This window comes from Cebus imitator, unplaced genomic scaffold (assembly GCF_001604975.1).
Source record: "Cebus imitator isolate Cc_AM_T3 unplaced genomic scaffold, Cebus_imitator-1.0 Scaffold188, whole genome shotgun sequence".
Lineage (NCBI taxonomy): Eukaryota > Metazoa > Chordata > Mammalia > Primates > Cebidae > Cebus > Cebus imitator.
Genome location: NW_016107503.1, coordinates 3,534,063 through 3,558,093, shown reverse-complemented (window position 1 = coordinate 3,558,093; position 24,031 = coordinate 3,534,063). Strand labels below are relative to the sequence as shown.

Sequence of the window (24,031 nt, the reverse complement as noted above, 5' to 3'; positions counted from 1 at the left end):
TTTGTGGAGAGTTTTGCTTTAGAGGTATATTCTGATTTCCTAATTAAGGACTGACACAGAGCAGCATATGGGGTGCTTTGTCTAAAAGATTAATTGAGGTTTGTTGTTTTAGGATACGAAGGGGTGATAATTAACTAGAGAGAATTTTGTAACAGTTTGGTTTTATGATATTCGTAGGCTGTCATCCTTTGGGAGAAGAGTTATACAAGGTTACACCCTTATTTTAAAATGTAAGAAGAAAATTAAAGTGAAAAAATATGAAAATGACTGCAATGATAATTTTTATGCAAAGTTAGAAGGAATTAGATTCTGTCATAAATGATTATCTAAACCCTGGCTGCTTATTCTAAATAGATCATACCGGTTTCTTGGTCACTGATACCATAATTTTTAACAAACTAGAATCAACAGAAGGCTCAGTGTGGGCTTGTGGTAAGGCTGTTCTGCTCTGATCAAATCTGATGTGTTTTTCAATTTTCTTGATGGTTTCTGAATCAAAGAAGGCAGTGCACATCTTACATTAAGGAAAACAAATATTAGACAGTCAGTAAGAAGATATTGAGATATCTCTGAACAATACTGTTGAGCAAGGACTGCTTAGACTCTGCTTAGACTCCGTATAACATATCACATCTTTATGTTATAAGGCTGCTAAGTATCTTCAAAAGAGAAGCACATTGAATTTAGTTATTTATACAGTCTTTTAAAAGAAACTGTCTCAAAATTTAACAAGGGCTGAAATGTACACTAGAAAATGGAATATGAAATGATTTTATTTTTACCTTCCTTCTAAATATTCTTCACAGCTTTGTGGAAAACCTATAATTTCAGGTAGAAGGGGGAGTGCACAGCAGAGAGTCACAGTCTATACTTAGTCTTTGAGAAAATGATTACTTTTACAGATTAGGATATTTATGTGCATAATACAGGAACACAATGTGTTTTCCTGGTGTGCAATATAAAGATTGTGTCTACATAGGCAACAAAAAGAAAAAAAAAAGAGAGAGAGAGAGAGACAGAGAGGGAAAGAAGGAAAAGAAAAGCAGAAGGAAACTTGTAAGTAAATAACACTTATGCTTTTAAACTCATTTTCTGTTATGGCTTGGCTGTGTCCCCACCCAAATCTCATCTTGAACTGTAGCTTCAATAATCCCCCCATGTCATGGGAGGGACCCAATGGGAGGTAAGTGAATCATGGGGGCATGTTTTTCCTGTGATGTTCTCATGATAGTGAACAAGTCTCATGAAATCTGGTGGTTTTATAAAGGGCAGTTCCCTGGCACATGTTCTCTTGCCTGCCACCATGTAAGACATGCCTTTACTCCTCTTTTGTCTTCCACCATGACTGTGAGGCCTCCCTAGCCATGAGGAACTGTGAGTCCATTAAGCCTCTTCCCTTTATAAATTACCCAGTCTCCGGTTATTTCTTCATAGCAGTGTGAAAATGGACTAATATACTTTCTCATTCAATAATTTTCAATATTCACAATGTATAACTCAGTTAAAACCAATCAAAACCAAATGAAATTCAATATACTAATAAAAAGAATCACAGAAAAAAGGGGCTACAGTGATGAAATATTTAGATACAGGAAACACTTTTTTCAGAGGCTAATTTGTTATTTAGCCTAAGATTTTCTTTTTAAGATATTCTTCTCAGTTTTAAGATAAAAAAAAAAGTTTCTTAAAACTCTATGCTTAAGACAATTCTCCAATCTTTCTTTTTGGAAGTCACAATAGCACGTCAAGGACCTACATAAAATGAAAAGTATTTGTCCTGGAGGAGGTCTCCTTTTTTGGGATAGCTAAAGGAGTTGACGAAATGAGGAACAACGTGTAGGACTCTCATAGGTTAAAAAGTTGTTGATGACATATTTATCATTTGAAAAATCTTTGTCCCTGACAGTTCAAAGTCTGATTCAGTTTGTAAGTCACAGAAAAAACATTAGTGAAGGGATTGCTTGAAACCACACTGAAGTCCTAAGCTGTCACTAACCAAGCTCTGCCTTTGGGCAAGTCTCTACCTCTTCATTGATAAAGAAAAGAGGACTGGACTCTGCAATAGTACCTTTCACCTCAAAAAGCTAGGTTTCTAGTCATTGAAACCAAAGATTTAGTGTATAGGAACTTTGGTAACATCTCTAGATTTGGAGTTTCTGTAAATTTAATTCAGGATTTGGCCTCCATTCTAAGGAATAGTTCTCACAGAGTTCTAAGTGCTTAGATGTACTTCTATACTGAGACAAAAATACACACAGAACCGCAGTATATCCTTGTTAAGTAAAGCTAGGAAGATTTGGGGCACCGCGGTATTTCTTACTATGCCAGTTTCACGGACAACAAATTACATTTTTGAAAATGCAATGACACATTCCAAATCTGCTTTTCTGAGCCTATTTTTTTATTATTAAGATGCCAATATTCTTAAGACTCAGGGCCATTTCCCAAGCACTTTCTGGGAAAAAATGAGATTTCTTCACTGGTGTGTCATTTTTGACTTTAGAAAGATAGTAGATAACTTTAAACAATATATTTCCTGGGTCCACTAAAAATATCTAAAAGCTATGGAAAAATAGGTATAACTACGAAGAAAAAGGAAATTTGAAATTGCCCTCTTTGTAAAGGATCCAATGAGCATGACAGGGAATAAAAATCATAAGATCTAAAGCTAGTAAGTATATTTCTTTCAAATAGAAATGAAAGGTATAATTAATTTTTTATGAAAATATAGCACGCATATACACATTTTCTAGTTTTGTGGTCACTCATTGAAAAAAAATTTCCCTTGAAAGTTATATTGTGGTAGTATCATATTGGTTACTGTTTTCTTATCCTTGAAACTTAATTATTTGAATTATTTATGATGGTGATTGATTACATCTCATAATATTCCCTTTTATTCTTGTCTCACTATGTAATTAGTATGTATTTAATTAAAATACTGTGATAGCCTATTTACCAATAGTAGGAATTACTGAAAAGCTGGGAAAAGAAAGGCCTTTTTGAAAATTCCTTTGGTAGAATACATATTCAAATAAATGCAAAAATTCCTATGTAATATGGAAGGTTGAAATAATATAAATGGGCTTTTAGCAATTTACTGTAGTATCTTACACAGATCGTTACACAAGGACCATTACATAATAAAGTAGAGTTTGGAAAATCTAATCAGAGACAAAAATTGGAAGTGACTGGATTCTCTGAGTCATAAAACCATGCTGCATTTCTAGGTAAGTGGATTCTACACATCCACCATTCTTGGCTGAAGTACTGACCCATAATTGAGAAAGGTTATAGTATTATAAGGACAAACAGGAAGTAAAAGAAAAGGTTATTTTCTTCCTTCTTAAATCTGGAAAAAACGAATCAATTCAGCTAAGATCAAAAGGTTGTTTCTGACCACATCACCGATAAAAATAAAATTCTAATGATAAACTCCATTTTTTCCCCCTCAGGTAAGTTTCAGAAAGCCATCTAAAGCAGGACTCATTATTATTTAAAAGCATTTGAAAAGCAAGGAGGAAAAAAATAAATGGAAACAAAAACACGGAGGAAGCATTCTATTTCCTAGCAAACCTCAAATGAGATGCTCCGTGAGAGCAGTTTTCTTTCTGGGAAATGGAACTCGTTTGGTAGCTAGCATATGCCTACATGATACCACACCCAGGAGGCATTTTGGCTGCAAACTGCTTCAAGGTGATTTTGATTTTTTAACAGCGTCACGTCAGGGGAAAGAAACAAAACAGAACCCAAGACTGCAATCTTACATTTAGATCATTACCTTGAGCTAAGTCGCCTCTCATTTAAGTGGTGCTACTTTTTTCCCTACATTTTAGCTCTGTGGGGACTTGGTTATTTAATGTTGCCTGCTGTTCATGTTTTGCTTCCATTTTCTTCTGTTAAGTACATTACATGGTGTAAGTGTTGGAGGGAAGAAACGCAGTGCCCTTGTGTTATCTCTGGAGCATGTGCAGCTCCAGCATTACAATACACTTCCATTAGGTAGTAAATACTAATTATTTTGAACTTGCATGAAAATAACATGAAACATTACCCTGAAATACCTTATAAAAAAAGAAAAAAATATCTTCATGTGCTAGGAAACAGCGAGGAGCTATACACTTTCAAGGTACTTGTGAAATGTTTCTGGTAATGGGCTAACTATGTCAATATTTAAAATTTGATTCTAAGTGACTGCCTTAAATATTTTAAAGAAATATAATAACGATATGGTACATTTTATAAATTTTTAACATCAAGACAAAAATCCTACAGAAAAGATTTATATTTCCAAACAGCTGGGAGTCTATCCACCTTCTTTTGCTAACAGCAAACAACAACAATACTACTCTTGTGATATAGTAGCATGCAAAATTAACTGTGCTTCCATCTCATTATGTAGAATTGTGGTATGAAGACTCTTGAAAATTAGACTTCCACAGTGTAGCTTAGTGGGTAAAAGCATGCATTTTGGAGTAAGTAGGGGGCCTGAACTTCGGTTTTCTCACTAACCTGCTATGTAACGATGGGTAAGCTACCTGTACTTTCCAAGCCTCAGTTATCTTATCTAGAAATGGGAGTGATAATGGTTACCTACATTAGAGAATAATCTCGAAAATTAAATGAAGTACTAACATAAAATACTTGGCTTACAGTAGGACCAGAAAATGTAAGCTATTATTGCTGTTGATGAAACACCCATGTGCCAGATGCTTTATATACATTTCCTCTAACGCTTTCACATTCCAGCGCTGGGTGTTTCGAACCTGAGTATGTCTAGTATCTCAGAAAGCTTAAACAACTTGCCTAAGATTATATGGCCAGTGAGTTGTAGATCTGAGATTTGAACCCAGATCTTTCTAGCTAGAAAGCAGTGTTGATGACTGGACGACATCTGGGACATTTTTGGTTGTCACAGCTTGGGAGGGTTTTACTGGCATCTGCTGTTTAGTGGCTGAGTATGCTGCTAAACGTTCTGCAAAGCATGTAACATATTTATCTGCAAAGAATTATCTGGCCCCAAATGTCAATAGCGCTAAGGCTGAGAGACCTTGTTTTAAAGCCCGACTGGCCTTTTCAATATAATCTGCTGCCTCGTTAGAATACATAATGCACAATGTTAACATGCAAGTATTAACTTGCAAATGATACTGCAGTGTTAAAATGCAGTGTCGTTTGCAAATCTTGCAAATGATGTGTACCAAAAAAGTAAAATATACCTTCTGATAGCACAACTGCATTGCTTTGGGGAATTCTTCCCTCACTCAAGGTAATTATGGGGAAAGTGCCAATTACAATGCATCACCTACCTATAAATGCACAGACTGGCATATAAACTTAACTAGGTCAATCATAGTATCTATTTCCTTGGCATAGTTTTGGTTTAGTGCTGGGCAAGGCTCTAACAAAGCCAGCCAGAATCTCCTCTGGGATTGGTGTATGAATTTTCACAGAAAGAAGGTCTCGTTTTGCTGGGTTGCTAAGCTGGCATACCGAGCCCTGGAGTGTAAAGAAGCAGACAGCAAAGAACTTAGCAGGAGGAGAGAATGAGGTCAAGCCACCTAGCGAAGCACTAAAAGTCCTGCATGAGCCTCTGGACTGAGCAATGCTGGCCACCTTCTTAGCTTCATGATGAAAAACAGTTCCTAATTTTTGCTTACATGACTTTGGGTTGAGTTTCTTTCATTTGTAATGAAAAGAACCCTGAAAAATAGAGTCTGTATGCTTTCTTGGCATATATATGTATTAAAAAAAAACTGTTTTCACACAGCATTGTTTCCATTTAAAAAAAAGTAGAAGGCACAGAATATATTTGAGGGTGGGGATAAGACTTAAAGATATCCAAATTTCCTCTTTACCTGCATAGTGGGTTCTTTAAGAGTGAGAAACCGGACTTCACTCTGTCACCAGTCTGAAGCACAGTGGCACATCAGGGCTCACTGTCACCTGGAATTCCTGGGCTCAAGCCTTCCAAGCAGCTATGACTACAGGTGTGTGCCACCACACCCAGCTAATTTTTTCTATATTTTGTAGAGAAAGGGTCTCGTTATGTTCCCCACACTTGTCTAGAGCTCCTGGGAAGTGATCTTTCCACCTCAGCCTACCAAAGCATTGATTATATGTGTGAGCTACCATGCTTGGCCTACTGAAAACTGGATTTTCTAATTCCCCACCCCACCCCATATGCACATGCGGTCTAATGACTGGCATGTGCTTAATAAGGAACTGCCGAACGGCTAAGCAGATGGCACCTGCTGTTATATTTTGTTGGTCTTTTACGGACTAGTTCTGTGTATCCTTTTAAAATTTTCTTTCCCTAAAGTATAGTACCACTGACCTTTGGGAAACTCATTATATTATTCACTAAAACAGATTCTGCAGACTCAAAATTGTTCATTGTAATAAAATATCCAACAGTCTGCAGAGCAGAGAAACTCATGAAAACAATCTGAAATTTCTTAAACTCATTTAAAATCATAAAGCATGGTAACACTCCATTTGATCTGTACGAACAGCTTTCTTAAACTCACCAAATTATAGTAAAAATAGAAAATATTCTCATAGAACATAGTCAAATTTGTAGTGTCTATCACATTTTCCTTCAAAATAGGCCTTGCTTTGAAAAAGTCAAACGTCAGACTATATTTTGACCAAATAAATGAGACATGCAGGACAGATAGGGAATAGCCAGTATTTGCAGAGAGCAGCTGGGAAATTTTTGATTAAGCTATTTCCGCTTCCAAACAAAATCCTGGTTATAGGATCTGTCACAGTTATGCTGACTTCCAATATGTTAAGCTAAACAGGATTTCAACTCTCTTTACTGCAGCAGCAAAAAGTATTCACAAGATACAGAAAAGATTTTGGCTCTTACTATTTTCCTGTAGTCTTGGATTGATCTGAGGACCTCAGGTTTGGGGTTTGTTTGTTTTTTTTGCAGGCCTCCATCCTCTTTTCTCCCCTTTTCCCAGATTCTTGCTTGAACATTCTTTGGTAATGTACGTCAAGACCATGACAATATAGCCGCTTACACCCTACCTGGTGGAAAAACAGCCAGGCTCTGGGTGGAAGAGGAGTTCAGCCTTGCATGTGAGCACTGGCAATCCTGAACGAATGAGAATGAGCTTAATGTTGGAACTCTAGTCCTGGCTGCAGCATCTTCTCTGGGTTCCAGATAGAGCCTCTGTGGCCAAATGAGGTTTAATAGACAAAAATTACTCTCTAAGTGGTCATCTTGGACACAGATCACCAATATACATGGCCAGAATGGCTGGGCAAACTTTTGGGCAAGATCCAGGAGAGGAGGGGTGGACAGCAGGGCTTGGACTACTTTAGGCTACAATTATTAAGAACAGTTTGCATGGTGGTCTATGTTACAAACTACACATTTGGGCAGAAGCTGCTCTCCTGAAAAATCTGTCTCGTGGTCTGGCATCTTCCTTTTTCCTTGCTCTGCTTTGTGGACATCCTATCTGATTATTGGCACCTCTGCAGAGATTCAGGAAAGTCCTAAACATCGGAAAAGAGTATTATGAATCATTCTGTATTCCATCTGCTGAGAAAAATGTAATAACTATTTCTTCAGAGATTACAAAACCATAGCATGTTACTGTTAAAGTAGACGCTAAAAATCATCTATCCCCTTTCTTGTATTTATTGAAACCGAGGCACTTTTAAAGTTAGGTGTCTTTTGTGGTTGCTTTATAGTCCACGTAACCTGGCCGTGGTTACGAAATGGGCAGAGCAGGAAAAATCATGGGAATACACTTTATATTTACTTGTATCCTCCTATTATAAGAATGTTTATGAATGTCTAATAACAATGATTATGACTTTTATGACCATAAAACAATATATATATTAAATATATATGTATTTATTTAATATATATATTTAAATCAAAACCCCAATATCTCTTATACTCTTCTCCTGCTTTTTTCTCCCAAAGCAGTAATTGTCATGTTAGCTTGTTATATACTATGTCTTTTACTGATTTTGTTTATAGTCTGTCTCCCTCCCATTAGAATGTAAGCCCCATGCGGGCAAGAAACCACTGGCCCTATGTGAGGAGCTATATGTACTGTAAACTAAACTACCATGAAAGACACAATTTTCCTCTTCTCCTTGCCCATGACCTATTTTAGAAGTTTATTGGAATTATTTTCTAAGAGCATTAATAAGTCACTTACTCTGAGATTTTAAGGAAATAGGTCACTGCTCTATGCCTGTTTCATGACCAATAAAGGGATTGGCTTAGATAATCTTTAGAGTCCCTTCCAAATGTAATATTTGTTCTCTGGTGAAAGCCGAGTTCCTAGAATGGAGATGGCATCCACTAAATAGTTTTAAATGAGTATATCAGTACAGTACGACTTGTACATAATGTGCAAATAAATGTACACATGCCATCTCTGGAGGCTTGAGAACTTCTTACTGATACCAGTATATTAGTACAGTTTGGAGCCCTTTGAATTAGAAATTTAGAAAATGTTCAGTCTGCCTGGGAACGGATTAAAACAAGAACTAAGAAGAATACCAATTAGGGAGGGCACTTGAGGTGCAGCCTCTTCTGTGCAGTGAAGACAGTAACTCATCTGGAGGAGGACTTTTTATTCTGGGCAATAGCTTGAATGGCCTATTTTAGTTGTGTTAAAATAGGACAAGCAGGCAAGCAATATCTTGAGTTTAGGGCAGAAGAGGAACTATGGTGGCTTTTACTACCTAACGTAACTGGTTAAGAAAAAACAAAACAAACAAAACCCCAAAATATGGGTTCCTTTTGAAAGTGAAAGAACAAATGCCCGTGGAATTGAGTTTTTGGAAAAACTGGAAAAGTAGTCAGGAACTGCCCCAAACAAAGCCCAGTGGCAGGGAAGAGCTAAGGGGTCCTTCAAATAAGATTCCCTGATGAACAGCAGACTGTGGGCAAATGACCCAGATCCAAAAAGTCTAAGTGTTGCGGGTGGAGCAAAGCCGGTTATGGTGCATGTTGTCCTTAAGGCCAAATGCTCTTCAAGGCCCAGCCACAGTGGCTTTGCCGTTTAATGTTGTGCTTTTGAGAACAAGGACTGAGCAGTGTATTTGGCCTTAAACCTGCTGCTATGTCAGCTTCTGGACCTAGCATTTTCCCGAGAGTAAGTAGACACCCACAGTACTAAGCATGAGTCAGTTTCAAAAGCAGTACTAGCCATAGCCGGCCAATCAAAATCCAGTCTTATCTATGCCTGACACTAGAAAAGGATAAATGTTATCTGTGATTAAGTCCTTAACATACTTGGACAATTTGAGATTGGGTCGGCGTGAGGTGTAGAGGTGTGTGTGGGTTGCTTAAGTTGTGTGAAAGCTGGCGAAAAGAAATGAGATGTGGCAATAGTGTTTAGGGATTATTCACAGTTACATAGTCTTTGTTTTCACCTATGAACATTCAGAATCACGTTAGAGGTGATTTCTGTTGCCATTGTCACATAAACCAAATACAGCTCAGAAAGGTTACGCAGCTTCTCAAGCTCGGCCACAGAGCAGGGGCAGCTCTCAGGAAGACAAAGGCCAATCTGAGTGAAGACAAAAGGCATATTTCCCCCGCAAGCTGATGTGTTTACATTCACAAAATGGCAGTTTAGCTACTGGTAGCACTTACATCTTGGTTAGACATTTCCCAGTAAGGCCTCTCTCCGTAGGACATGACCTCCCACATCACAATGCCATAGCTCCACGCATCGCTTGCCGAGGAGAATTTCCTGTAGGCGATGGCTTCTGGAGCTGTCCACCTTATGGGGATTTTTCCACCCTGGAAAACAAATTGGAGATTTCTTAGCTGGCTTACCATTGTATTACAAACAAAATGGAATTCCAATTAAATATTTTTTATTAGAAAGATCTAAACACTTCATAATAGCACTGGCATTTTAAATGAAAATCAAAAGAAAGCCAGAATAATGTTAAAATGTCAGAAATATTTTCCCATCATTATTCAGTGAAAATAGCTTTAAAGGGAAATAAGTCACACTTCAGAAACATTTTATTTCATTCATTAGAGAAATTTATTTTTACTTTAGATTCACACAATTAACCCCATTATAATGACATTTAAATAAAGTTCCAGATTATAGGACATTAAAACTAAATATCATTCAACACTCATTAAACATTGTATTGCATTTATAAATAATAATGAGAATAATCTCTAACTTAATTGAAGACAAGTGCTTCAATACAGAACCGAAATATTCTCTATCAATTTAATACTTATCAGAATTTTATATCAGTTCCCTTTCTTTCCTTTACACCTGCTATGATTACATTTATTTTATATGAAAACATTCTTTAACAGTATACAAGAACACCCTGAAAGGATAGTCTTTCTTTCAAAAACTTTAATATAGTTTATATTTTTATTCTTTAATGTTCAACTTAACATTTTAACATATTAAAGGGATTAAATTGCATGAATTTAAAGGTTCAAGAATTAAAGTCTGCCATTGTGTTACTCTTAAATTTTATTAACATTTATTACCTTTTATCTCTTGAAACACTCTATAAATCCCTTTTTACTGTAATGACAGGAATAAAACAATTCATCCATTTGATTTACAATCTTTAAAATCCTTGCAGCTCCAAACTGCGCGCTGGGGCGGACGGAAGCAGCGCTGGCGCCACTAGATGGCGGAAGAGAACAACTAGCAGCTCCCAGGCCGCGTCTTAAACCGCGCAGCCGGCTTAGGTTCACAGCAAAAACTATTTTGACAGTCAGAGCCCATCACAAAGGGATTGTTTCAACATTATCCATGTTCATGATCTCATAATCTGATGACCCACTGTGTGCAAAGCCCGGTGCAAGTAGGGGTGGAAAGAAAGAAAAGTGTGTTCTTTGGCCCTTAAGGAATTTAGGTTACATAGCTTTAAAGGTGAAACTATTAATTGAGTAATCTAAACATTACTTATTTAGTGATGTTTAGTAAACACTACTTACTCTAGAAAAAGAAAGGGATTCATTCAAAATGGGAACAATTTAGGTTTCACAAGGCAAATAAGAGCGCTACTGGAAACTTCATTTCAAAGACTAGTAGCACGGTTAGAAGGAACCTTGGGGAAACACCTTGAATCCAATCCCCTGATTTTACAGGTCAGCAAACTGAGCCCAGGGCTTAGAAATTTAAAGGTTCAGAAATTTCTCACCATACAATTAGGCACCTTATGTATACTAATGCTGGCATATGATGTAAAGATGCAATGCTTCAGCACAGGGATAAAAGCTGTATAAAACTAACCTTCATGTTTTAACACAGAATATTCTATAACTACATATCAAACCACATAGGCCGATAGGAGGGAGCCCGAAGCCTGAAGTTTTCATGCATTGGGACAGAGGTTAAAGGCGGCACCAAGTTAAGGCTAGGAAATTAAATTTACAAAGTTGGTGACAGTAGCTTAAGAATGTTGGAGGGAGGGAGCTGCAAGGGGAGAAAATTCATTCTTGAACCCAAAGTAGGGTAGCCGCATAAAATAAGGGACTCATAAATTTGTATTTCAGAGAAATAACAAATAATTTTTCACTGTAAGCATGTTCCACAAAGGAATTTTTTGGTATAAGCATATCCCAAATATTATATGAGACATGTTTATACTTAACAACTAATCATTGTTTATCTACAATTCAAATTTAACTGGGCACCCTATATTCTTATTTGCTAAATCCATCTACCCTAATCCAAAGCACTAAAAAAAGTCAGAAGTGAGAACACTGCAAATGATCCAACTGAACATAAAGCCATGTTCTAAAAAACTGGTGTGATCTTCACAAGGGGGGAAAGATATCTCTACCTGTATTTGTGCACCAGTACTCTAGTATCCATGTTTTACTGTATGTTTGTGACTAAAGTGCCTCAGTCTTGTGGCTCTGCATACTGAAGCTATTTAAGTAAGATTCAGGCTTGTTTCGAATATGGAAGCCACATTTCCAGAGAATAAAGACCAAATTTGTCCATTTGACCCAAGAACATATAGAAGAGCAGCAGTTCCATCTGGCATTTCTCATGCTGGATCTTTCTTTGTTCCAGAAAAAAATACAGAAAAGTGTGAATTCCTAGCCTGCCTGGTTCTTCCTTTGCTGAATCTTTGTGGGTTCTATTAAGATAGGTGAAAAAGCAGAGTTAATGCTTATTTTATGTTCATTCACTCATTCACTTATAAATTATATTTCATGTAAATGATTCACACATAAATTTATATTTCGAATAATTTGATATCACATGTAAATGACAACTTTATCACTTTTCTTCCTAAGATTTTTTTTTCTTCAAGGGGAAGATATTACAGAATATTTGATTAATGGCATTGTTTGCTCCCTGTTATGAACTGAACTGTGTTCTCCTAAAATTCGTATGTTGAAGCCCTAACCCCCACTGCAACTATATTTTGAGACTGGGTCTTTAAAGAGGTAATTAAGGTCAAATAAAGTCATAAGAGTTGACCCTCATCCAATATGACTGAGTCCTTTCCTTATAAGAGGATGAAATACATCCGTGGCATACAGGCACAGAAAAGGCCACTGAAGGCCATCCTCAAGAAGACAGCCATTGGTAAGCCAAGAGTGGAGCCTCAGGAGAAGCTGAAAGCCAACACCTTGATCTTGGACTTCCAGTCTCTAGAAGTGTGAGAGATAAATTCCTGTTGTTTAAGCCACCCAGTCTGTGGTATTTTGTTATGGCAGCCCTAGCAGACTAATACACTACCACTATACATTTTTTATTTTTCAAAATACTTTGCGAAATAAACAACATTACAAAATGGACAGTGCATCTTTATTTCAAATTTTATTCCAACTGTTGTCTTTAAATGAAAAGTATGAGCTAGAATAAATCTTAAAATAAAACATGAAAAAATGGGACATAAGTTTTTTATAGGAAATACAATTCTAATTAACAAAATGCATAATAATATGAACCTGATGGTAGGCACAAACTGGAATAATTCTGAGCAAATATGGAATAGGGATAGCGAAGCAGTCACATCTTTTGTTCCAATGGGAGGATATATACTGGATATAGTTGATATCCAAGGGCAAGAGGAGGCAGAAAGGAAGAAACCCTTAAGGCTGCTGCAGAGTCTTTATTCCCTGCATTAGAGGAAACACAGAAGCGCCTGGGCTTTTTCTTTTTCCTTTTTTAATTGAACGGATCAACTTAAGCTTTCGTGGCTTGATCTCATCTACGTATTTTTACCCATGATCTTGAATCATATACAGAGGTAATGCACTAAGGCACTTTTTTTCTCAAAGCGTTCACCACCAGATGTTTGCTTCAGGTTTCGGGAATGAACAAATAGTACTTTAGATTTGAAATCACAATTATTGGAACATTACATGTTGCTTTACCATATGTTTTGAGAGACAAAAAAGTTACCAAAGATGCTAATCAAAATGACTGAATGTAAGTCAAATGGCTTCTCATTTACTAATACTTCTCTTACAGAGCAAGCTTTATCACACAGGGCACAAAAGAAAAACAGGAAATCAGTAAACTGGAGGGTACTGAAATGGTCATTAGTAAACCTTTTGTGTTCTTCCTGTTTTCCAAGTCATATTTAGAGATCGTTGTCAATAAGTAGGTAGGGAGTTGAAAAAGTGCTCATGGGGAACAAGGAGAACTGTGTATTTGTATATCTTTGTCTGCCCTATATCCCCAGAGTGGAATTGTATTATAGGTGCATTTAATACCTGAGTATTAGAACAGAAGCCTCTAATCTTCAGAGGAGTGACTAATCAATTGAAATGTAGTAAGCTTACAGAGGTTTAATACTGGGAACAAATGAAAATATTCTCTAGAGAAGCAAGAACACTTAAAACGTCTCTCTCTGTTTCTCGTTTATTGGATTTCATGGTTATCTTGAAGGTAAAGGGTTTGAATAGACAAGAATCTGCCTGCAGACTTTTCTTTTATTCTCAATCTATCTCTATAGTGCTCAAACTTTAATAAGGGTATATTATGCTAAAGGATAATTTAAAACATTCTTAAGGGCAATTTTGACTAAAAAACATTTTTCTGTCTGAACTACAAATTGTAAGATGTCACTTCACTATAGTTCATTGTGTGACCTTGGGCGAGGTTTAATCCTTGGAGTCTTAGCTTTCAGATCTGCAAAATGAAGGAATTTGAATTCATGACCATAAAATAGTAAGCCACAATGAGTTTTGATATTTGCCCACAATTTCTCAGCTCCCATTAAATTGTAAAGCCATAGGCCTTATGAGCTGGTACCAAGACCGTGTGAGCAGCAGACTGATGGCAGATGGAAAAGGAGGCAAGCACACTGCAGGTTACGTCCCTGGCCAATAATTGGTGGTTACAGTAATGATCATGAGAGGTAAGCAAGAGGCAAAATAACTTAAACACTTTAAGAAGGCAACAGCATGAATAGTATACATTGGAAAGGTATGAAACCTAGACATTGACTTTTTCTTCCTTTTTATTTTTAAACTCTAAATGGGTAACCATTGGTTATTTGGAAGTCTTATTATACGCAGTCTTACTGATGTCAGACGAAGAAGGAATTACGGTGCTTACTGGAGGGGTACTTTAAATTACTTTAATTTCTTGTTGGTGGGATTATGTGTGGCAGAGGTGGTCTTGTTTCACAAGCTTTGGTGGAGAGGTCAGCATACCGGGGCCTTCTGCCTTAATTCACCACGGTGTTCCAAAAAGTCACAGCAAGTCACAGAACGAGCTCACGTTCACTAGTTGTAACAGACAACCCTAACTAGGGCGATAGTACGTTTTCTCTTGAGAATCACTGATCTTGAGAAAGAAATCCATCTCTTGTGCATCTCTTCCTGGTTTGTATTCCCTAATCAACAAATTATTTTATAGTGTAAAACGGTATTATATTGTGCAGGTGTTTAAAACTAGGTGCCCAGCCCCTCTCAGAGAGTCATGCATATTCCTCCTTTATTGAGATTTACCAATCTAGGGAAACTTTGGGACTCTGGAAAGTTTTATCCTTTTCTGAAATATGGAGATAATATCTGTCTTTACTTGAAGAAAGATTGGAGGCTTATTGTGCAATGAATTTATTTGTAGTCACAATGGAGAAACTTCCCATATTTTGGTTTTTAGATAACATTTATTAAGTGGATTAAATGAGATGATATACACAAAACACCTCTTAGCTGCCAGCACCCAATGGACACTCAGTAAATGTTATCTGTTTCTTTAATCATGTATCCAAAACTTGTCTTTTTTTGGACTGACTTGGCTTCCAGCCCAGATCAGCATCTCAATTCCTTCAAGTGGAGTCACTGAACTAACCCCTATCACGCCCAGGCTCAGGGATGGTCTTCTCAAAAACAGCTTTTAGGAGTCAGAGGTGCAAAGTCAAATCTGCTGATGGAAAGGCTCTGATACGTTTCCAGTAATTCAGACCTTGTCTTGCCCAGTTCAAGGAAGTCTGTTTGGTCCCATGCTTCAAGTCCTGCCACTGCCCTGCCAGTGCCCTTCCAAGACTGGAGACATATCTTATTCATCTTAATATTTCACAGGCAGAATTCTGTCATCACATAACATCATTTATGGTTGAATGCTGGCACGCCAGACTTCTGTCTGCAGCTTGACCTGCCTGATAAGGATTGTGTCTGGATTGCTTGTTGCTTTTCCTGTGTGTTTCTATTCCTTTTCTGAGGTCATGACACACTGGGTAAGCTATGAAACGTCTGTCCTTGAAATATACATGTAGACACAGTCACATATGTACATACATGCATACAGGAACATGAGAGTGTGCATGCGTACACGATTTTGTATCAGTGTCTCAAGATTCACAGATGCCAGATTAAAAACACTCTTACTCTAAGCAAAAGAATCTTTTCTTGGCATATTTTAAAAATATTGGTTCTTAATAACCAATTTTTAGAAGATGATAAGCACTGCAGAAATCTATGGTAAACGGCATTGTTTTAGGTAACAAACATATGAAACTAACCTTTTAAAAAGTCTTATATAAGACAAATACTTACAGTTGTCCCTTGTTTTAGGCTTTCATTGTGTGTGCTGAGGGCCGTCATGAGGGTGTTCACTGAGGTCTCAGGGTTTTAGATTTTATGAACCCAGAGCTCACCAACTTTTGGGTGTTGGGTTGAAAAAGGTCTGAAGTTAGGTTTTTCATGGCGAAGTCATTTTTGTTTTGCTTTGTTTTTAAACTGAATCTGAATGTCATCAGACAGGGCGTGGGCTCTCTGGAGCGTCTGCTCCACCCTCTCACCAAATCTTTCATCAGACACACTTGACCCATTTCCATTATCTTCCTGGCCCTGTCGGTGTTGCTGCCCTGCGCCTCCCCCACCCTAACTCCCACCCTACTCTTCTTTCTGAATATGAAATACACAATTATCTACTTTTGAAATTTATTTTACTGTGTAGTTTTCATAGAGAATAGGGGCAGATGAGAAATGATTTCAAATAAGCGTGAATCGCTAAATCATCAGCTTTGTTTTTTACTTGCTAAAAAATTCTTAACTATGGAAAGATTCTTCTCCCTCTCGCCTCATTTGGAATGCTTAGAACTACACTACATTTTTATTCATTGTTTAAATGTATAAGCAGCTCAGCGAATGCTAATTTTTTGTTGTTTTGGTAATAAAACGCTGCTTATCATGCTATTCAAACCCTGAAGAATTAGGATCCTTTACACCTGCCTCCTCCTAAATGGCTCCTGAAAATAATTCATTGTCATCTATTCCTCAGTACTGTCTTTCAGTGAGAACATAGGTGCTACATCATTAAGTGAGGAACACTATTGGGGCGATGTCTGTTAAACTGGATTTTCTATTTCATCTTATAAGGTAGATAATGTAGGACACAATGCTACTGTAGTGTGGGAGAATAAATATGTACTTCTTTATTATGAGGAGTGCCATTGTATCTGAGTGTGGAAGACTTAAACACTACTGACAGTACAGACAACTTTTTCAAAAAAACCTATCAAATATATTGTGTGGTGAAGACCTGGGGGATAGCTGATAATGTGTTAAAATGAGTTGAAAATGCGATTCCCACTCATGTCTGGACAGTAGTCCTCTTCCCAAACGACTCTCTTGAGTTATTCTCTCCCTTTTTTAAACCCAGCTCTACAGAAGACGACTTCGCCTAGCTTACCCTCCCCACTGTATTTAAAATAATGTTTTTTAAAGTTTCTTATTTGTAGTATATATAGCAAAGATCTATGGAAATTAACACCAGAAGTAATGGGTTTTTTTTTTAAAAAATGTACAACATAAATCATAAAGGGGAGTGAAAGATTATTTATTCCAGGCCATTGGCAATTGTTAATATTGAGATATTAATACATTCCATCTTTAATGAAAATATAACTCTTCAGATATATAACATCTGACAGTTTTACAAAGGATTTTTATCTCAGTGGCATCGATTTGATGTATAACATTAAAGAGTGGGTACTTCGCTTTCTTATCAAGTTGCACTGTGAGAATAATACAAAGCAATGATTAATCCCGGTGGCATCTGTGATGATGGATTTTCTGTGTCAACTTGACTGGCCTGAGGGATGACCACACAGCTGCTAAAACATGATTTCTAGTGTGACTGTGGGAGTGTTTCTGGAGGAAAACATTAGCATTTGAATCAGTAGATTAAGTAAAGAAGCTGCCCTTGAGGACAGGCATCTTCCAATCTACCGGGGGCTATGACAGAACAAGAGGGTGGAGGAAGGCGAATTTGCTCTCTGTCTTATGGAGGAGCTGAGACATCTGTCTCCCACTCTTGAACATCAGAGCTCCAGGTTCTTAGACCTTGGGACTTTGGGACCTATTGCAAGTTCTCCCCTGCCCCTCTCCCCTTCTTAGGCCTTCGGCTTAAGACTGAATTATGTCATCAGCTTTCCTGGTTCTGCAGCTTGCAGATGGCATATCCTGGGACTTTTTAGCCTCCATAATCACATGAATGGATTCTCATAAAAAGTTCCCTCATATCTCTCTCTCTATAGATTCTACTGGTTCTGTTTCTCTGGAGAATCCTGACTGTAGTTGTCCATTTTCTTGCTGCTGATAAAGACATACCCGAGAATGGGCAATTTACAAAACAAAGAGGTTTAATGGACTCACAGTTCCACATGGCTGGGGAGGCCTCACAATCACGGCGGAAGGCAAGGAGGAGCAGGTTTTGTCTTACATGGATGGCAGCAGGCAAAGAGAGAGAGAGCTTGTGAAAGGAAACTCCCGTTGTTAAAACCACCAGATCCTGTGAGACCCATTCACCACCATGAGAACAGCATGGGAAAACAGCTCCCATGATTCAACCACCTCCCACCATGTTCCTCCCACAACATGTGGGAATTCCAAATGAGATGTGGATGGGGACACAGCCAAACCATATCACTGACTGATATACCATCTATCTCTAGCCACGGTTGGATGATATTTATTTGAAGAAAAAATTTAGATCCTGTCATTAGGAAAATAAATTGCATAAAGTGAGGCATACCTATATTTATACTAGTATTATTTGCAAACTCTGCATAAAAACAAATATTCAAAAAGGATGGAGAACTTGTATAGCACTCCAAAGTACACACAAGAGTGATTCTGATACATCCTGCGGTGCTTAATTTGGACAAGAGCATTCAATGTAGAGAGACAAAACAACTGCAGAGCTGAATCCTAGCTCCTTGGGCCACTTTCTCCTCTAATCTATTGTGTGATCGGGGGTGAGTTACAGATTTTTCTGTAAATAGAACTGGATTGTGATACCTTGTAATTCATAGGAAGGTCTAATATTCTATGATTTGTTAATGTATGTAATGTCCCAGTGAATTAAGACAGAGGGAACAACCTTCACTTCTGTCTAAGAAAACAGACAGAAAGGGTTAGTGCAGCGCTCAGTCACTTCCTGTGCCACTGTTATGCCCACAGGCAATTTATACATTAAGTTAGACCATTTCTGACAGATCCACAGTGCTCGGCACATATCTGAGCAGCAGGCCTTCTTTTGCAGCTATTGCATGTAGTGTTGTGATATATTGGTTTAGAATGGAATAGTGACCTTAAACTACCATTGTCAGAAAGGCTAGCTCTGACTATCATCATCAGAGGAGAGAAAAGATGAAGAATGACATTTAGAGGCAGCCCGTTTGGGGTCAGCTACGAGACTGATGTACACTCAATAGCAGAGAGGGCACAGTCATCTGAGGGACTGAAGAATTTACTCTATGGGAAGGGTGGGGCTGAAGGGGTCACACCCAAAGGGGGAGAAGAACTTGAAAAAATGTCTGGAAGTACCTGGAGCTGGAAATACCAAAATATGTTTAGTACAAATAAATCTATTTTAAAAGTAGACTTTGGCTGAAAGAATAATTAAAATGCTCATATTTTCTGTATTAGTCTGTTTTTGCATTGCTATAAAACGCTACTCAGACTGGGTAATAAATAAACAAAAGAGGTTGAATTGACTCACAGTTCCACATGGCTGGAAAGGCCTCAGGAAACTTATGATTATAGAAGAAGCTGAAGGGAAGCAAGGCATGTCTTACATGGTGGCAGAAGAGGGTGAGAGCGAGGGGGCATCTGCCAAATACTGTTAAACCATCATATTTCGTGAGGACTCACAGGAAGTGAAGCATGGGAAGTCTGCCCCCAAGATCCAGTCACCTCCCACCAGATCGCTTCCCTGACACATGGGGATTATAATTTGAGATGAAATTCATGTGGGGACACAGCCAAACCATATCAATCCATCCTGGCCCCTTCCAAATCTCATGTCCTTTTCACATGTCAAAACCAATCATGCCTTCCCAATAGTTACTCAAAATCTTAACTCATTCCAGCATTAACTCAAAAGTCCAATCCAAAGTCTCATCTGAGACAAGGCAAGTCCCTTCTACCTGTGAGCCTGTAGAATCAAAAACAAGCTAGTTACTTCCAAAATACAATGGAAGTACAAGCATTGGGTAAATATTCCAGTTTCAAATAGGATAAATTGGCCAAGACAAGGGGGCCAGAGACCCCATGCAAGTCTGAAACCCAAAAGAGCAGTCATTAAATCTTAAAGCTCTAAAATAATCTCTTTGACTCCATGTCTTACACACAGGTCAGGCTGATGCAAGAGTCAGGCTCCCAAGGCCCTGTAGCTTTGCAGGGTAAGCCCCATTGGCTGTTTCACAGGCTGGCGTTGAGTGCCTGTGACTTTTCCAGCGTAGGGTGCACGCTGTTGGTGGATCTATAATTTTGGAGTCTGGAGGACAGTGTCCCTCGTCTCACAGCTCTACTAGGCAGTGCCCCAGTGGGAACTCTGTATGGTGGCTCCAACCCCACATTTTCTCTCTACATTGCTCTAGTAGAGGTTCTCCATGAAGGCTCTGCTTCTGCAGTAGACTTCTGCCTGGACATCCAGGCATTTCCAAAAATCCTCTGAAATCTATGCAGACATTCCCAAAGCTCAATTCTTGTCTTCTGCATACCTGCAGGCCCAATACCACACGGAAGGCATCAAGGCCTGGGGCTTGCACCTTCTGAAGCAATGGCCTGAGCTGTATCTTGGCCTCTTTTAGCCATAACTGGAGCTGGCACAGTGGGGACGCAGGGCACCAAATCCTTAGGCTGCACAGAGCAGTGGGGCCCAGGACCCAGCCAGTGAAACCACTTTTTACTCCTAGGCCGCCAGGCCTCTGATGGGAAGAATGGCCACGAAGATCTCCGAAATGCCTGGAGACATTTTCCCCACTGTCTTGGCGATCAACATTTGACTTCTCTTTACTTAAGCGGATTTCTGCAACTTGTAGCTTGAATTTCTCTCCAGAAAACGGGATTTTCTTTTCTACCACATGATTAGACTTCACATTTTCCAAACTTTTACACTCTGCTTCCCTTTTAAATATAAGTTCCAATTTCAGACCATCTCTTTGTGTACACATAGGACTGTATGTGTTCAGAAAAAGCCAGGTCACACTTGAATGCTTTGCTACTTTGAAATTTTCTCTGCCAGGTACCCTAAATCATCTCTCTCAGATTTAAAGTTTCACAGATCTCTAGGCAGGGCCAAAATGCCAGCAGTCTCTTTGCTAAAGCCTAGCAAGGATGACTTTTGCGTCATTTCCCAGTAAGTTCCTCATCTCCATCTGAGGCCACTTGAGCTTGGACTTTACTGTCCATATCACTATCAGCATTTTAGTCAAAACCATTCAACAAGTCTCTAGGAAGTTCCAAAGTTTCCCACATCTTCCTGTCCCCTTCTGAGCCCTCTAAAATGTTCCATCCTCTGCCCATTATTCAGTTCCAAAGTTGCTTTCACATTTTTAGTTTTCTTTATAGCAGTACCCCACTCTTGGCACTAATTTTCTGTATTGCTCAGTTTTCACTCTGCTATAAAGAACTACCTCAGACTGGGTAAAAACAGAAGAGGTTTAATTGACTCACAGTTCCACATGGAGGAGCAGGCCTCAGGAAACTTATAATCATGGCAGAAGGAGAAGAGAAAGCAAGAGCCATCTTACATGGCAGCAGGAGAGAGAGGGAGGAACTGCAAAACATTTTTAAACCATCAGATATCATGCAAACTCACTGTAAGGAGAACAAGATGGGGGAAACTTCTCCCTTGATCCAATCACCTTCCACCAGGTCCCTCCCTCGACATGTGGGGATAAAAATTGGAGGTGGATTTGGATGGGAACATATAGCCAAATCATATTATATTTTAAGTAGGTTTTAAAGCTGGGGTAAATTGATTAAAAAATGGAAGACAGTTTACTTATCCTCAGGTTCATAGTTGAGAAAATGTACACAAATCTTTATTCATTCCATTATTCCAACACAATATGCTGTATTCTCAACTTTTATCATTTCTAAAACCAATAAATCCTTCAGATCCTTACTGGTTTATGATCAAAGTGATCATTCCTATAACACTTACTGTCTGCCTCACTCACTTTGAACTTAGCATCATATATCTTCTATGTACTGTTATTCGAATTTTTAAAAGGTGAATGTACTGTCGTCTCAGAAAGGTTATAAAAGTTTCGGAGGATCTTTTATTCTTCTCTTTACTAAATGCTACTTCACAGTATTTAGTATGGTGCTATGGTTATAATATAAATTTATTATTTGCTGAGAGGATGATTTGATGGGATGAATTAGGAAAATGATGTAAAATGAAAGGCACAGTCTCATAACTATACTATGTAAGTGGAAATCGTATTTTTATTTATAGTTTCTTTTTAGTCCTTATTATGAATTTGGTTAATGATAAGGAAAAAACGACAGGGGTATCTCTCAGTGTAAATTTTCTATTGACAAAGGGTACCACTAGAGAGGCACTGAAGGTCACCGGTGGGATTCATTCATCATTCCCTTAGTCTTTCTTTGATCAAATGGTTTTTTTGATCTCACATGCCAGGTGCTAGAGTCACAAAGAAGACATGCTCCTTGTCCTCAGGGAGCTCATGTCACAGAGGAGAGACATTGATGTAAATAAATAATAGCAATACAGAGGGTAAGGGCGCTGACAAAAGTCTGTACCAGGTTCAATAGGCAGCAAAAAAAAAAAAAAAGGATGGATTAGCTCTTTGGGATGGCTACGGGAGGAAGCAGAAAGACTTCACAATAGAGGTAATCTTTTACAAAGAGCTGAAAAGAGAAGTAGGAATTTGACTAGTAAGACAGAAAGACTAGAGCATCCCTTCAGAGAAAACAGCAAGTTCACAGAGAGAGGCACAGAGGGGAGACATAGCATCTCATGTCCAAGAAATTGCAAGTTGTCTGAAATTGCTGCCACGAAGGGTCTAAGAAAAACTGAGGATTGTAAAGTTGGAGACAGCAGCAATAACCACGTCAGTGAAGGTTTGGTTAGACGACTAGAATAGCAGGCAGTGAGATTTCACAATGTTACCATCACTAGAAATGCGTTCCTATGAAAGAGAATCTTACAATTTGGTTTGCATCTGTCACCTTTTTATGCGCAAAATTATACAAAATTTAGTTTCATTTCTTTTTTGTTTGTTATTGTCCTTTGTTGTGGCTTAAAGATCTGCATCTTGTGATCAAAAGTCGTGTAAATAAATTTTCTTTTCCTAAAATAAAAGAATGACAGAGATCCTAAATCTCTCTTTGACCTTTTGCACTAAATGTCTCTTAAAAAGAATAAAATCACTTTGAATCTGGCAGAATCAACTACAGTAAATGTGTGCAATCATGCATCATACCAAGCAGGTTGAAAGGTCTAATTTTACTTGCATAATATATTCACTGTTTTATAGCAGATTTTTTCCAGTGAATACATTTTGGAAAAGCAATGCCTTTTAAAACATGCTTCCAGCTTGTTTTTGCTCAGGTTTAAGTATATCATTTGGGTTCTGAAGCCTTGTTCACTGCGGACAGCAGATGGCTCTTGGAGGACATCCCTGGAGCACTGAACAGCAAAGCATGACAGAATCTGGATGCACTTGGCTGCAAGTGGAAAGAGGGAACAAACAATTTCTATCATCTTCAATGGTATCACAAGCCAGTGGCAAAGATGATTTAAAATAAAAGAAGGCTTATCGAATTGTGGAGTGAGGTCTTTTAAAAGATCAATCCAGATTTCTAAGAGCCGTTTCCATTTTTAACTTGAATGTCTACTAGCTTTTTCTTATTTTAATCTATATTCTTCTTGATCTGTTCTTTTTCTTTTGTTCTTTACTGTCCTGTTTTCTTTCACTCTGTTCTTGCTGCCAAATATTCAGTGTGTGTACAGATTATAAATTCTCTGAGTCAGAGACTTTGCTTGCTTGGTTCTTTGATGTTTTCTCAGTGCTTAGAAATGAGGCTAAGCATAATAGGTGCTCAATTAATATTAGTTAAATGAATGTTAGAGATGTTTTGTGCAATCACAGCAGCGCTAATCATGTAATAGACAATACTAAATGATGGCATGAAATATGAGAGGCACCATGACAGTGGAAAGTCAGGGAAGCCTTACAGAGAAAATGAAGACTAGGCTGGAACCTTATAAAAGGTGAATGGAGTTAGATGAATGAAAGAAGTGTGGGAGAGGAGGGG

General features: G+C 38.1%; 1 protein-coding gene across 3 annotated transcripts in view; it reads right to left on the bottom strand.

The window, feature by feature from the left end:
• Positions 1-24,031, bottom strand: part of EPHA6 (EPH receptor A6) — a 980,105-nt gene that overhangs the window by 24,879 nt on the left and 931,195 nt on the right. For all 3 annotated transcript variants that reach the window (XM_017546189.2, XM_037744876.1, XM_017546191.2), the window contains one exon: positions 9,638-9,787. In XM_017546189.2, coding sequence (XP_017401678.1) covers positions 9,638-9,787 — 150 coding nt within the window. The remainder of the gene's footprint in view (positions 1-9,637; positions 9,788-24,031) is intronic.